Source organism: Nycticebus coucang, chromosome 12 (genome assembly GCF_027406575.1).
Source record: "Nycticebus coucang isolate mNycCou1 chromosome 12, mNycCou1.pri, whole genome shotgun sequence".
NCBI classification, from domain to species: domain Eukaryota; kingdom Metazoa; phylum Chordata; class Mammalia; order Primates; family Lorisidae; genus Nycticebus; species Nycticebus coucang.
Genome location: NC_069791.1, coordinates 96,528,855 through 96,543,644, shown reverse-complemented (window position 1 = coordinate 96,543,644; position 14,790 = coordinate 96,528,855). Strand labels below are relative to the sequence as shown.

The following is a 14,790-nucleotide window of genomic DNA, read 5'->3' as shown; positions in this document are numbered from 1 at the left end:
GTGGCCACCAGGTGCCTCCAAAGGCTATTGCCCCAGCCCCTGGTAGAGGAGAAGCTACAAAGATCCAGTCCCACGCTTGGGGAAGGAAAGGGGATGGGAGGCTTTTTTTTTTTTTTTTTGCAGTTTTGGGCTGGGGCTAGGTTTGAACCCGCCACCTCCTGTATATGGGGCCGGCACCCCACTACTTTGAGCCACAGGTGTCACCCCGGGATGGGAGGCTTTGAAAGTCCTCCTCTCCATTTGGGAACCAGCCTCCAGTATTAGGCTCCATGTAAGGGCCCTGCCTGCCTAGGGCACTTGTCCTCACTGTCAGGTGAGGGCAGGAAGCTCAGGCCTGCCTTGAGGTGTCGGGGTGCACAGCTTACCTCTTCAGGGCCCACAGGACTGTTCCCATAGTGGGGAGGCTCCTTTTCCAGGTCAGCCACTCGAGAAGACTTGTGTCATACCCGCAGGAGGGGGTGGTGGTCAGTACCCTGTAGGACAGATGGTGCCGCTAGGGCCCTAGGTGAGGCATTGTGGAGGTAGGTGTATCCTGAGGGGTTCAGCTACTGGCTCTGCCCTGGCTGTTCCCCCTGGCACCCTGACATCCAGGGTGCTATCACCCTGACCTGCACCCACCCACAGCCAGCAGTGATGACATGACCCTCACTAGCCCCAGCATGGACAACTCCAGTGCAGAGCTGCTCCCCAGCGGGGACTCACCACTGAACAAGAGGATGACAGAGAACCTGCTGGCCAGCCTATCAGAGCATGAGCGGGCAGCCATCCTCAGTGTGCCTGCAGCCCAGAACCCTGAGGACCTCCGAATGTTTGCCAGGTGGGGACAGGATGATCAGATGGAGCTGGGGCCAATCTCAGGGTCAGGATAGAAAGCAGACAGGGATGTGCCCAGCATGATCACAAATTTAAATCTATTGACAGCAAACAGTACTCTCCTGGTTGAGGTGGTATCTCCAGCACTCAAGTGTCCCCACCTGGTGCCTGTGTGCAGGGCAGGTGCCACCAAACCAGGCTTACAGAACACAGACTATTGGGTCTGGGGCCAGATGTGCCTATCTCTGGGAGTCTTCCCAGTACTTCCTACCCAAGCCTGGTCAGAAAGGTAGTAAGTTCTCACCCACAGGGATTTGGCAGGGTTTGGCCAGGACTCGGCTCTGGGGTTTCTCACATCATAGGTGAGGTGGCTGGACCATCTCTTGTCACCCTCACCCTCATTTGAGGGGCACTGTAGGTGCATGGTTTTCTGGGAGAGGGCAGGTTAGCAGGGTCAGAGCCCCCAGTGGAAAATCACACTCCAGGTCCCCGAGACTCTCTGCAACACTTCGAGGCAGCTGGCCCAGGCCTTGTCTGCATCTTGGCTGCTTCTGTGCCAGCCTCATCTGAGACCCATGAGAGCAGTGACCACTTGGGTTCAGAGCCACATAATACTCTGTTGGAGTAGCACAAAAGAGAAGCCACAAAGCACGGTACTCTGCCGAGGGTAACAGCTTGAGACTCTGTCTCAGAAAAAAAACGAGAAGCCACAAAGATCCCTTCCCACACCAGAAGGCAGGAGTGGGCAACTCGGAGTTTGAGAGCTGTGCAGCCTCCTGAACACACTGCAGGCCCAGCTGCTGGCTTTCCCACCCTTGGTGGGGCCGCCTCCCTTACCCCCCAGTCCCAGCCCTCCTCAGGCCTCTGGTTGCAGGTAGAACTCATGCAGACCCTCCCTGCAGGCTCCTTCACTACTTCCGCGGCCGCCACCATCTGGAGGAAATCATGTACCATGAGAATGCACGGCGCTCCCAGCTGCTCACACTCTGCGACAAGTTCCGTAGTGTACTGGTGGTGGCCACCCATGAGGACCCTGTCATTGCCGTCTTCCAGGCACTGCTCACGTGAGCCCAGGTGCAGTGTGGAGAGGCTGCTGGAGTGTGCTGGTGGGGCCAGCCTCCCTTACCCTATAGCCCCATCCCCATGTGCCTGAGCCCTCTTGGCCCTAGGCTTCAACTGGATGGTCCACCTAGGCCTGCCTAAAGCAGAACCCCCGCTGTCCTCCTTGCTGCAGGCGGGTTCAGTCTGGTTTACAGCGAGTGCTGCATTCTTACTCTGCTCACCCAGTCCTAGCAGCAGCCTTCATGTCATCGAGCTGGAGGGAGCCTCTCAGGACTCAAGTCTGATGAGGCCTGTGTCCTACGTGAGTGCGGGCTGCACGTTTCTCAGGCGTTCCTCCCAACTGGCTATGCCCCATGGCCCCACTGTGTGGACACCCAGGAGGTATAGGAACATGTGGTCAGCCTATCCCCACGCCTCTGAGTGCTGTCCACTTGTGAGGTCTTGCATGGTCCCCTTGTCTAGCACCACCTCTGCCCATCACATGCTGCTTCTTCCTGGCTTGGGTCAGCCCTCACTATGGCCCCAAATAAGCCACCAGCAGACTCATATGGAAGCTGTCACCTATCCTGACCATAAGACACTCCAGGGCCTGGACTGCCCCACTGGGCAGCACCCTGTGCCTGGTTGTGCAGGAGGCCCACCCTCAGAGGGTTGTCTACACGCTCGCTGATGACTGCCCCATCACCCACAGTGGGCCTGGTGCTGTGCATAGCTGTGAGCCCTTCTGTACTGGAGACAAGCACTGACCAGCCAGGGGGTGCCTGGCTAAGATAGCAGTTTTCTAGAAATAAAGAATTTATTTGGTTTTTAAACAATTAAAAATCCTTGTCTGAGCAGGTACTTTGCTCAGGCCCGTGCATCCTGCTCAGCCACTTTGTCCACCACACTGACCCAGGGACTGCCCCGGATATAGAAGCGCAGGGGCTTCTGGGCCCACTCCCCTGAATAGCCAACACCCACCCGGGCTGCTGCCACCACAGCTTGCTCACTGGGCCCCAGGGAGCCATGTTCCAACCATAGGGCCTCATCCTCAGCCAGGTCCTTCTGGTCAAAGCTCTTGTCGATAGCCAGGGCTTGGCACAGCTTGGAGGGGCCACTGCAGAGCTCACGGTCCTTGAGGGTGCGGCAGGCAGTGCCTTTCCGGAGGGTGCTGCGAAGCTGCCGCATGGTCTCCAGGCCTCCCAGGGGCTCTAGTGCTCGCAGCAGGATGCAAGCCCCATCCCCTGTGGGCAGGCAAGCAGCTTAGAAGCAGAGCCTCCCCAGGTTCCTGCCCTCCCAGCCATAGGGCACACCAGTGCTACAGAGGTGGTACAGAAGCCTTTCTGCTTGTGGCCTGTGCCCACTGCCTTCTGGGTCTAGCCCAGGGGAGGGGTCTGCATCTCACTGTGTCTGGATCCTTCTGCCTGCTCCTCCTCTGTGCCTGTACCACTGCCCACTGGGTAGCCCAATGGCTGCTCCCATGAAGCCAGAACCAGCTTGAGACCCTGGTGAGTGGCTAACACCCATTAGCTCCTTTCTCCCTGGCTTCCCTGGTCTTGCAATTGGCAGCACATACAAGGCCAGTGCAGGAAGTGGGGGCCCCCTGGTGGGGGCCTCTCTGCCAGGAAGGCTTGGGACTAGCTCCAGTCTCTACTAGTTTCTAAGCAGGCTCCAGGGCTCCTCACCTGCCTCACCAACTTGGCATCCATGTTGGCCAAGCCTGGAGTAGCCTCCCATGTGCACAGGAGGCTGAGAGAGCTCATCTGATGACTCATGGGAAAACGATGAAGCCCCCTTGGCTTCTCTTGGGATGTCCCCCACCCCCCCACCCTGTGCAGCGTCTCCCTTCCTTACCAGTATGGGCTGCTCCAGGATACACAGGTGCCCAAATTTCCTCTGCCATGGATATATGGGAAGCCCGCTCAGATTCCTGGCTAGGACAGTGGTGATGTGGACCCGAGCCAGAGGAGCCCTGACCTTCCAGCAAGGCACTTGCTCTAGCTCACCTATGTTCTCCTGGCTTGCCTCCTTACTGGGAGTTAGAGGCTCAGCTGGAGGGTGGCCTTCGCCACATGGCCTCTGTATCAGCGCCAGGAGCCAGTCCTGAGTGGGCAAAGCCATGCCCTTTGGCACAGTCAGCATCTTGGCAAATGCAGAGTTCATGTGAGCCCTTAAACCAGCCAGTTGTCAACGTATTGCAAGATACAGGGATAGGCACAGCCTTGAAGTCTCATCCCGTGTGATTCCCACCTGTTCCCAGCTCAACAAGTGTGCTCCCTCTGTGCCCCTGAGCCACCTCAGCAGAAAGAGGCAGGACCCCATAAGTCCTTGTGGGTGCAGGACACATGCCCCCTACTATTTCATTGAGCCCCCAAATCCCTTGCAAATGAGACAAAGGAGCAGCCTGGTTGCCCCCATTACCACACTCCCTTCACTTAGTTCCTTCACCTGGAAGGCATCTAAGTCCCATATCTTGACAGTTAAAAACGCTGACTCCTTGGCTCTCTTCCTGCCAGACCTCTATACCCTCACCTCTACTCTGCCCTCCCTGGCCCTGCTCTTAGCAGCCTCATCCTCATCTTGACCAGCTTTCTTATCTCCATGTGCTGCCTCCACCCCAAGGGCAGGTGATGGCCATGGCCTGGTCTCCCTTCACCTCCACTCCACCTAAACAACCCTAGCTCTGACCACCTGCACCCATGGTGGGGGGCAGTGCAGGGCCCTGCCTTCCAGACCTGGACCTTCCTGGGGCATCTTGGTCTCAACATCCAGATATTATCATCCTACTCCTGCCCTGGGCTCCACCCCTCCTTTGTAGACATGGCACCAAGTGTTTCTGTGCTTCTTTCTCGAGTTCAGAGGTGCGCCATGTGAGGGGCTGGTTCCACGGCCAACAGAAAGCCCCATGAGCAAGCTCCCAGGGCAATGAGATGGCCCTTGTGGGGGAGGGAGGGCTGCCATCTTCTAATGTCCACTCAGTTTCCCTCAGCACTGGCTTTTTGCCAGGCCAGGGACAGTCCTGGGGTCTCCACAGCCTTCAGCCCCCATGGCTTCATTCATTAGACACCCCTGGCTGCCTGATTGTCGTGGTCACAGTCCTCACATGGCTGTACTCAACAAAACTGTAACTCACAATGTTACATTGTTACGTGCCCTGGGCTGCTCATAGGCCTCCCTAAGCATTAGCTCATCTTGGGGTGGGTGGGGAAGGCTTAGCCAGGGGGATAGGAGTGGGGGTGGTCTGACAGACCTTGCTCCTGGTCAAGCAGTGGCTCTGACCCTGACTTCTTCCTCCTGAGCACAGAGAATCCCAGGAACACAGGGCCACATGTTCCCCAAGGACAGAGCCTGTCCCAGCGCTGGGCCCACAGAGACAAGTGGCTTCCAGGAGCTCAGGCCTCCCTCTCCCCACTGCTGATGTTTGGGAGCCATCCTGTGTGCTCTGTGTGCTGGGCAGCAGCCATGGCCTCCACACCTAAGTGCCAGTAGCTACTCTTAGCTGTGATGACCAAAAAATATCTCTAGACATTGCCTAATGTACTGCCCCCAGTTGAGAACACCTGATTCAGATTCCATAATAGGCTACCTGGCAAGGTTCCTACCTGAGCTCAACTCACCCCAAATTGATTCCATCCATTTTTACGTGACCAGCCCCTACCGAATCTACCCAGGGCCATCTTTCCCACCCAACTCCAAACTCTGGGACCAGCAGTGGCCTCCCCAAATCCGTCTGATCTACATTCAGGGCTATCCATTGGCCTCTTTTTTGTGGGGGCCGCCAGCCCCTCCAACCTTGCATCAACAATGTAGCCAAAGATCTCAAAACCCTACCCTAGGGTGGGTGCAGTGGCTCACGCCTGTAAACCTAGCACTCTGGGAGGCCGAGGCAGGTGGATTGCCTGAACTCACGAGTTTAAGACCAGTCTGAACCAGAGTAAGACCCCATTTCTAAAAATAGCCAGGTGTTGTGGCAGGTGCCTGTAGTCCCAGCTATGTGAGAGGCTGAGGCAAGAGAATTGCTTGAGCCCGAGAGTTTGAGGTTGCTGTGAGCTGTGATGCCACAGCACTCTACCGAGGGCAACAAAGTGAGACAGTCTCAAAAAAACAAACAAAACAACCCCAAAACCCTGCCCTAGCATTGACATCTCCTCGTTCCAATGTCCACCTCACCCAGTTCCCCTAAGGGTCCCCTGGCTACTGGCTGAGGGACTCTCTCTGCCAGCCCTCCTGTTTCCCTAAGCCCAAACACCCCAGCACTGCTCACCTCGGCTAGAGACGTTCATGCAGAAGTACATGCCGTAGACGATGTACACATACAGGGTCCCTGGCTTCATGAACATGCCTCGGTTGCGGGGGGTCTGCCGGCCACCCCTTGAGTGGGCAGCTTCATCCTCTGGCCCCAAGTATGCCTCGGTCTCCACAACACGGCCTCGGAGCTCTGTGCCATCGGCGAGTCGCCGGACCAGGACCTGTGGGGAGTTAGTTTATGCATAGGCCAGGAATAGACGGGTCCACCCACCTTGATTGTCCCCAGTCTGGGCCTCCTCATCTCTCCAGCACAGAGTGTGCCAGATGCCCAGGTCTAGCCAGTGCCCCGTCCCACTATTCCATCATCCTATCTCTTGCTCCAGCTCAAAAGCCTGGATGCTGCTGTCTATCAGCAATCTCTCCTTCAGCCCCACTGGACCACCAGACTGCTGCCCTAGCTCCAGAGTCCTGATCACAGGTCACAGCCACCGCAAGCTCCAGCTGGGGCCAGGCTGGAAACCAGCACTTGTGGATTCACTGTGCAGGTCAGCCTCAGGTCCTCTCAGTGGGACCCTCCATTCCTCCACCTCCTCCTTTCCCAAGGAGGCCTCTTCAGAGAACCATAAATATTTAGCATGAGGCCAGGTGGCATGGAAGGCAGTAGGCCCCCAGGGTGTCCCCACACAGCCTCTTGGGACATTCCAGAGCCTGTACAGTGCCCCCAAACTGGGCTGCAGAGTCAATGACCAAGGACCCACATAGCCATCTCCTACCCACCAGCTCTAAGACCTTTTTGAGCAGCAGGACCAGCTGCCTCACCATACCCCATCCTGGACCATGGTGCTGAAAGTGGCCAGCAGCTGTGCTCCAATGCTCGGAGCCCCAGGCCTGTAAAGGTGCACACCATAACTTTGGGGATCATCCAAATCCCTAGCATTTGTCTCCTCAGGCCAGAGGGGTGAGTGGGATGCCAGGCCACTCTGCCTCAGCACAGGAAGCCCTGTGGTGCCTGAGGCCATGATTAGTGCACAGGACAGGGAGGAAGAGCACCAAAGCTTAGAGGCTCATGGGGGGCATTCAGGAAGCATTCCTGGAGATAGGGTGCAGAAAAGAAGGGGCTGATGCTTGTGTTGGAAGCCCAAAATAATCCAAAGTCATGTGCACAGGAGTGAACAGCCAACACTGGCAGACCATTTAGGGAGGAGAAGGGCAGAGAACTGCATGCTCCCACAGGGGACACTCTACCTTCTGGAGATTAGATTCCTACAGCCCTTTTCTCAATTTTCTCTTCCATCCCGATTTTCTTTTTTTGAGACAAGGGCTCCCTCTGTCACCCAGGCTGGAGTGCTATGGTCTCATCACAGCTCACTGCAATCTCAAACTCCTATTGTGGAGTGGTGTGGTGGCTCATTTGATCATAGCTCAAGTGATCCTCCTGCCTCAGCCTCCCAAGTAGCTGAGACTATAGGCACCTGCCACCATGCGTGGGTAATCTTCCCATTTTTTTTTGCAATTTCTGGCCGGGGCTGGGTTTGAACCCACCACCTTCAGTGCCCTACCCCTTTGAGCCACAGGCACTGCCTAATCTTCCCATTTTTTGCAGAAACAAGGTCTCGTTCTTGGTCAGGCTGGTCCTGACTCCTGGCCTCAAGCAATCCTCCCACCTCAGCATCCCAGAGTGCTAGAAGCCAACCCCGGCCTAGCCATCGAATCATCCCTGGCCCTCCAACAATTTCTTTCTTTCTTTTTTCTTTTTGTGAGAATCTGACTTTGCTGGCCTTGGTAGAGTGCCATGGTATGATAGCTCATAGCAACCTCAAACTCTCAGGCTCAAGCAATTCTCTTATCTCAGCCTCCCAAGTAGCTGGGACTACAGGTGCCCACCACAATGCCCAGCTATTTTTAATGATGGGGTCTTGCTCTTGCTCAGGCTGGTCTTGAACTCACGAGCTCAGGCAATCTACCCACCTCGGCCTCCCAGAGTGCTAGGATTATAGGCGTGAGCCACCACACTGGCCCCCCATCAAGATTTTCTGATCTGGGCAGCGAGGATGGCTATGTGGTGCTGAGTGTGTCAGCAGGGCACATCACATTACCTGTCCCAGAAATGCCCGGGCGAGGGGGACTGCTGGCTGATCGAAAAATTCCAACCCTAGTCGGGTAAGATTCCCCTTTGGGCTTGAGAAATAGACACTGCAGTAAGGGCCCAGGGTCGTGGGCAGTTCCACATTGGGTTCCTTGAGAGAATGTGTCTGGGCTGTATCTGACGGGCTCTGTGGCTGCTCTGCCTCTGCCAGTTGCTGTTTTTTTTGCCTCATCCTTCGGGAAAGCTGTAATGGGAAAGAAAAAAATTAAGCAATTAAATAAGAGAGAACAGGCAGTTGTGTGGGTGTGGTGAGGCTCAGGGAAGTCAAGGGCCAGATCTGACCACCTGCTTCAGTTTCTTCATCTGCTAAGTGGGGTGACCACTTTGTAGTTATGAGGCACACACAGAATACTATACCTGGGGCCAGGCATGGTGGCTCATGCCTGTAATCCCAGCACTTGGGAGGCCAAGGCAGGTAGATTGCCTGAGCTCACGGGCTTGAGACCAGCCTAAGCCACAGGGAGACCTCTCTCTAAAAATAGCTGGGCATTGTGTCGGGAGCCATAGTCCTAGCTACTGGGGAGGCTGAGGCAAGAGAATCTGCTTAAGCCCAGGAGTTTGAGGTTGCTGTGAGCTATGACACCACAGCATTCTACCAAGGATGACAAAGTGAGACTGTCTCATGAAAAAAGAAAAAAAGAATACCGTTACTTGACACACGAAACACTTAGCCTTGGAGGCTTCAGAAAAAAACCACACCTGACAATGTGCTCCTGCCCAGTGGCAGGGCAGCCACTCTGCTGCAAGTGCCCTGAACATGAACGAGATGCTTGATGTGGGGCTTGAGCCTGGGACAGGAGAACTGGTACCCTCTGATTCACACTAATTACGTGGACACCAAATAAACTTGTGAACTGGTTTCTGGAATCCTGTTGTTTGCACCCAAGAGTGGCCGGGAATTAAAAAACACAGCTGGAGGGTTGGGTGTTGAGGCTCACACCTGTAAATCTAGCACTCTGGAAGGCTAAGGCAGGTGGATTGCCTGAGCTCAGGAGTTTGAGACCAGCCTGAGCAAAAGTGAGACCGTGTCTCCACTAAAATAGAGAAACTAGTTGGGCATTGTGGGGGGTATCTACAGTCCCAGCTACTTGGGAGGCTGAGGCAAGAGGATTGCTTGAGCCTAACAGTTTAAGGTTGCTGTGAGCTATGATGCCAGCGCATTCTGCCCAGGGTGACAGGGTGAGACTGTCTCTAAATAAATAAATAAATAAAAACAGCCAGGACTTCGGCCAGCCTGGCTCAGAAATAGATTGTGAGTTTTCTCCACTTACTGTCCAACTGACAGGGGCTCCCACTCCCCAGATTGCCCAGAAGGCCTGACTCACACAGATGGGTGAGCCTGAGGCTGACCACTGGCCTAACCTCATCCCCAGTGCTTGTGGAATGACCCCTGTGAGTCCCCAACTGTCCTCTACTTCATTGCCCAGGACAGAAAACAATGAGCAAATGGGCAAAGGCAGGTCTGCAGAGACTCCGCAGGCCGGCCACCACCCACCTGCCGCTACAGGGCCACAGGAAACCTGGTCACAAATCCCAGCTGTTCTGGGGAAGCCACTCAGGGGCAGGCCTTCAACGGTACCCAAGTCCTCCCGGCATGTGAGACTCGTTATTTTTAACATCACTGCTGACGTTCCTGGTGAACCAAGACCGCCGGCCGGCCAGCCGGGAATGGATACTGACGTGACCGTCTCCGCAGCCTGGCCCACTCTGCCAACATTCGTCGTGGGCTCGGACTCCGGGACGCAGCGGCTACTGCTCTCACCCCAAGTTTGGCTCTTGGCCAGCCCATGGCACTCAGGCCACTCTGGGTCCCGCCCTGACTCCGTTTGCGCGGAGGGACTAGGAAGGCATTGGGGACGCTCCTCAGGACCCGGCCGGCGTGTCCGCACATCGCTGAGGCTCCGCAGGCTCCGGCCCCCGCAGCTTATGGCTGCGCCGCTCGGGGCGCGCGTCTGTCCGGCGGGGCGACCGGGAAGCGCGCTCACTCGGATGCGCACTCACCTGGGACACCCTGCACGCGGACATGCCGATGCTCGAGCCACAGGGGTCGCGGGGCTGGCAACCCAGACAGACCCCCCTCCTCCGTCAACTCCGGAAGTGCCGCCAGGCCCGGGGGTGGGGCAGACGCATGCGCGGAAGGGGAGGGAAGCCGGGTGTAGGGTGGAGCGGCGCTGGATCCGCCCTCAAAGGGGTGGGCCGGCCGTGCCGGCCGCTCGGAGGCGGGTCCCCCCGCTGGCTTCGGTTTCTCAATCTGGACCCATACACTGGAGCTCGTGGCGAGAGCCAGGAGGTGGCAGCCGGAGCCCCCTCCCACTGTGTCCCAGTGTCCTTCTCGTGACCCGCTCTGCGTTCCGGTCACCCGGCAGCCTCAGAGCCCACTCCACCAGCCGGTGGTCAGGTCACCAAGAGGACCGGGCCGTTACGAACCTTGACTGGGTTCTCCCTCTAGGGGCCCCGTCACAGATGTAGTGCTTCGTGGGAGCGGGGAGGATCCAGGCGGTTCGGGATGATGGTGGTGCTTGTGGAGTGTGCGTGTGAGGCCGCAGCCAAGCCCTGATCCTTGGGATCAGTCTTCCCTGACCTCTGGGGGCATTTGAGGGGAGAGGGCGTGGTCATCTCCGGCCAGTGGGAGGAAGTAAAGAGAGAGCGGCGGGATTCTGTCTGAGTCCCTCCCGCCCACATGCTGGGTTGGGTGTCTGGAGCCTGGCTTGCCTGCCTCAGAAGACTGAGGCCAGAGACTCTGGGGTCCGTGAACACCCGCCTGGCAATGCAGCTGCCCTGCACCTCTGAAGCCCAGCGACCCAGCACCTGCCCACCTTACCTGTAACCTCTCTAGCCAGATTGGTGCCCTCAAGGAGGAGGAAGGAAGCCTGACTCAGAGGAAGGGACCAGGAGGGGGCCCCAAGTGGGAAGGGCACACTCCTGGCTCCTGTGGTTCTGTGGCAGCCCCAACACCCAGCAGAGCCATCCCTCACCCCACTCTGCATTTTAGGGTTTATCTGGGTCCCGAGGACCTCTGCCGCAGCTGGCAGAATCCCTTTCCCACAATCCACAACTCACCTCTGCCCTGTAGCATCCTTAAGGTGCTTGTCCTAAGCTCTCTTTGATTTCTGTGGCCTCTTGGCCCTGCAAAGAGGTACCTGAAAGGCCTCAAAGAGCAACTGGGTGTCTAACAGTGCCAGATGTTAGATGCTGGGCAGAGGCACAGGCCATGTTTTTGGGACCATCCGGTGAGCAAGACAGGTGGTCCTAGGGTAAAGCCAGCAGGGCTAAACTCTGATTTCTAACTGTTTCTCCTTTTCTGACCAGCTCAGGGGCTGAACTCTGACCCAGGCTGGAGCCACACTGTCCCAACCAGGACTTCCTGGGGAGGGAGGGACCACTGCCTGCTGGAAGCTACCCAGCTGTGTGTGGCACTGTGCTTCCGGGGGTGAGGGGCAATGTGTCATGAATACATACTTGTGAGGCAGGACTGGATGTGACCCCACCCTCCTCCTCCTTGTCCATTCCAACCAAACAATGACTCCCTTCCTGTGAGAATAGTACCCTCATCCTTCCCCCACAATCTAAGAGGGAAACTGAGGACCCTTCTGGGCCCTTGTCTCCCCGATGAGGGCAGGGAGAGAGTGGGTGTTGTTTTGTACTAATATTTATTCTGATTTCACAAATATGCCTGGTCCTTGTAGAAATCATGGGAGAGTCTAGAGGCTCCCAGAGAGGTGTTTTATCCCTACCTCTCAGATGGGGAAAGAGAGACTCATTCAGTGGGTAGCCTGGCCCCTACCAGGAGGAGGAGCTGGGGCCTGTGCCGGCAACCCACTTCTCCAGATGTTCTGAGTGTGTATATGGGGGAGGGGGGACTTATGCAATCTCTGCCACCTTCCCTGCTATCCTCTCTCCAGCTCACTTCCTGGTTTGTGGTCCACTGCTGGTGGAAATAGTGGGCTGAGCATTCCCACCATGGCCTACAGAGTGAGCTGGCAAACTAGCCAGGGGCAAGACAAGGTGGTGCCAGGTGAGAGGAAGGGACCTGGGGTTCCTGTGTCCCCAGTGTGTCCTGCTGCTGGACTAGGAGAGGCTTGTTGGAAAGGATATCAGTGGAAGATGGAGGTGAGGATACCCTTGACACTTTGAAAGGATTCAAGGACAGGATCAGTGCTGAGGTGAGCAGCTCTGTCCCTCTTGCCCCTTGCAACAAAGGCTGTGGAGGGCTGGAACTGTAGCTATGGCATCCATCCCTGCAGCCTTTTTTTTGGAGACAGAGTCTCACTATGTCACCCTTGGTAAAGTGCTGTGTGCTTACAGCAACCTTGAACTCTTCGGCTCAAGCGATTCTCTTGCCTCAATCTCCCATGTAGCTGAAACTACAGGTGCCCACCACAACACCCAGCTACTTTTCTTTTGGTTGCAGTTGTCATCATTGTTTAGCAGGCTCAGGCCAGGCTCAAACCCACCAGCCTTGGTGTATGTGGCTGGCACCCTACTCACTGAGCTATGAGCACCAAGCCCATCCCTGCAGCCTTGATAAGCAAGGCCTTAAAAGAGGACGACTTTACTGGCCACAGAGGCTAGGGTTCCAGTACTGGCCTCACAGTACTGGGGTGCTGAGCACACTGACGCAGGCTTCTCTCTAGTGGAGAGGTGGCTGGCAGCTTTTAAGTAGGGATTGGGGTCAGAACCCAGTGGGCTTTTACACATATCTGCCTCAAGCACCCATCTGGCAGCTGCTTAGTAGGGTGGCTGCTGGCCTCCTGACTGGCCTGTGGGACCCTCTGTGTCTGGTGGGCCCTGGGGAGGGGGATGTTAAAAGTTCCTTGGGCAATAGAAGGGAGCTACTAGGCTGGCTGAGGAGGGGTATTTGGGCTGTACCCTACCTTGCCAGTGCTGCTGGGCCCTGGGACCAGGTGCTTATGGGACCCCTTTGCTAAGCCCTGGGCCATGCAAAGGGGTAGAATAGCCCATGGCTTTAGGCCACTGGCTGGCCTGTCCCACGTCTACCTCCTCTCATCCCTGCAGCTATCCTCTCCAAGCAGGGCCAGTTTCTTCTGAGGCCCCACAGGCCCTCCAAAGCCAAGGGAATGGCTCTCTGGGGTGACTGCTCATGTCCTAGAAACTGAGCTGAGGACTCCAGGGTAGCTGTTGGGGACTCCTCTTACTGGTTAAGGGTCCCATGTCTTCATATTCTGGAGTGAGGTCCACAAGCCCTGACAGGTCCAGACACACCCATCCTCAGGTGCTTGCCCACTAGCTCTGGGATTGCTGGCAACAGCAGCTGATTTTCATTTCTCTAGGGTGGATGAGGGGGTGAGAGGGGAAGACAGGTTTCCACGTTGGGGCTCCTCTACCAGAGCATAGTGTAGTAGGGCAGGCATGAGGCAGAGCCCAGTGGGCAGAGCACATGTAGACGCATAGACCTGAGCCCATGTGTATCAGCAGCTCTCTGCTCACATCCTACTCTGACATCCTCATTCAGGAGGTCAGAGTGGGCAGAGCCCAGAGATTCCTGGCACAAACTGGGATGGGGATTTGCCTGCAGGAGTGTGCTAGGAGTGCGCTCTCGAGAACAACACCTGTGAGGGTTAAGGGACCAGGGTTTGCAACAGTGGCCACTGTGGGTCCCACAGAGCTTGGGGTCTGATGGGGTTCTTGGGAGATAATACTGGATGGAAACAGTTGGGAAGCCTTTTACCTGCCTCCAAGTGCAGACTGCCTTTTGTGTGGATGGTACATGACTTTGGACAAGACAGCTCTCCAACAAAGATGACTCCTGGGTGGTGGTGGTGGGGTGTTTCAGCTGTGGCTGGTGCTCAGGGAAGTGGGGTGAGTGTCTGGGTCTTAAAGCCGGTCTGGGTGGTACCTAGTGTCCACTGCAGGAGACCTGCTGAGAGTAGATGCCCAGCTGTGGCTTGCTTTGGAGGCAAGCCCAGACCCTGGCTTTCCAGAGAGGACCACTGCCAGCCAGTCTGGGCATCCAGGCCAGGCAGGGCTTGCTTATCCCTGGCAGGGGTCAAGAATGCTAGGCATGGAGACTGCCCTCTCTCTGGCTGTGAGCCTGGCATGGGAGGGGCACGTGCAGCCTTTAGGAGCCCGAGCATCAGCACCAGGCAGCCTCCCTCTTAGCTCATGTCCCTAATGTACCAGTAGTCACCTGCCATGAGGAAGCTCCTCTTTACCTCTCCAAAGCTTTCACTGCCCTTCTTCCCTTGGAAGGACGGTGTTCACAGAAAATCTGCTATGTGCAGCCGCCCCGCAACAGTCCTATGGTATGGACAAGATGTGGGCAGAAGATTCTGCCTGTTGCTGAGCGCAAAGCACCTTTAGTTCTCATTGTCAGTTTTATTTTCTATATAGCCACGGGCCAGGCCATTGTCTGCAGGTGGGCATTGGATGCACCTTTGGCAGCAGCAACTCCATTCTGAGAGGGCTGGTGCCTTCTGGTCCCAGAGGATGTAGCTGAAGCAGCAGCCTTGTGAGCAAGACACAGCCTGAGGACATGTTTATGGACCCTCCAAGGCCTGAGGGGGCACCTAGTGGAAGGGTTT

The 14,790-nt window shown here is 56.4% G+C and overlaps 2 protein-coding genes across 10 annotated transcripts in view; one reads left to right on the top strand and one right to left on the bottom strand.

Moving 5' to 3' along the window:
• NPRL3 (NPR3 like, GATOR1 complex subunit) overlaps window positions 1-2,508 on the top strand; it is a 51,332-nt gene extending 48,824 nt beyond the window's left edge. For 5 of the 6 annotated variants that reach the window (XM_053554162.1, XM_053554161.1, XM_053554160.1 and 2 more), the window contains 2 exons: window positions 625-817; window positions 1,716-2,508. In XM_053554162.1, coding sequence (XP_053410137.1) covers window positions 625-817; window positions 1,716-1,881 — 359 coding nt within the window. In that variant the 3' untranslated portion in view covers window positions 1,882-2,508. The remainder of the gene's footprint in view (window positions 1-624; window positions 818-1,715) is intronic. The other variant, XM_053554159.1, reaches the window with a different exon arrangement.
• Window positions 2,509-2,652: 144 nt separating this feature from the next.
• Window positions 2,653-11,545, bottom strand: MPG (N-methylpurine DNA glycosylase). 4 transcript variants are annotated; one of them, XM_053554166.1, is made up of 4 exons: window positions 11,309-11,545; window positions 8,199-8,432; window positions 6,119-6,323; window positions 2,653-3,098 (listed from the first exon to the last, which is right to left on the bottom strand). In XM_053554166.1, the coding sequence occupies exons 2-4, from the start codon at window positions 8,418-8,420 to the stop codon at window positions 2,722-2,724; spliced, it is 804 nt and encodes a 267-aa protein (XP_053410141.1). In that variant the 5' UTR covers window positions 8,421-8,432; window positions 11,309-11,545; the 3' UTR covers window positions 2,653-2,721. The 4 variants fall into 4 exon arrangements, with proteins under 4 accessions (XP_053410141.1, XP_053410140.1, XP_053410139.1 ...); XM_053554165.1 differs by lacking the exon at window positions 11,309-11,545 and adding an exon at window positions 10,676-10,824; XM_053554164.1 differs by lacking the exon at window positions 11,309-11,545 and adding an exon at window positions 10,250-10,388.
• Between the last annotated feature and the right edge of the window lie 3,245 nt (window positions 11,546-14,790).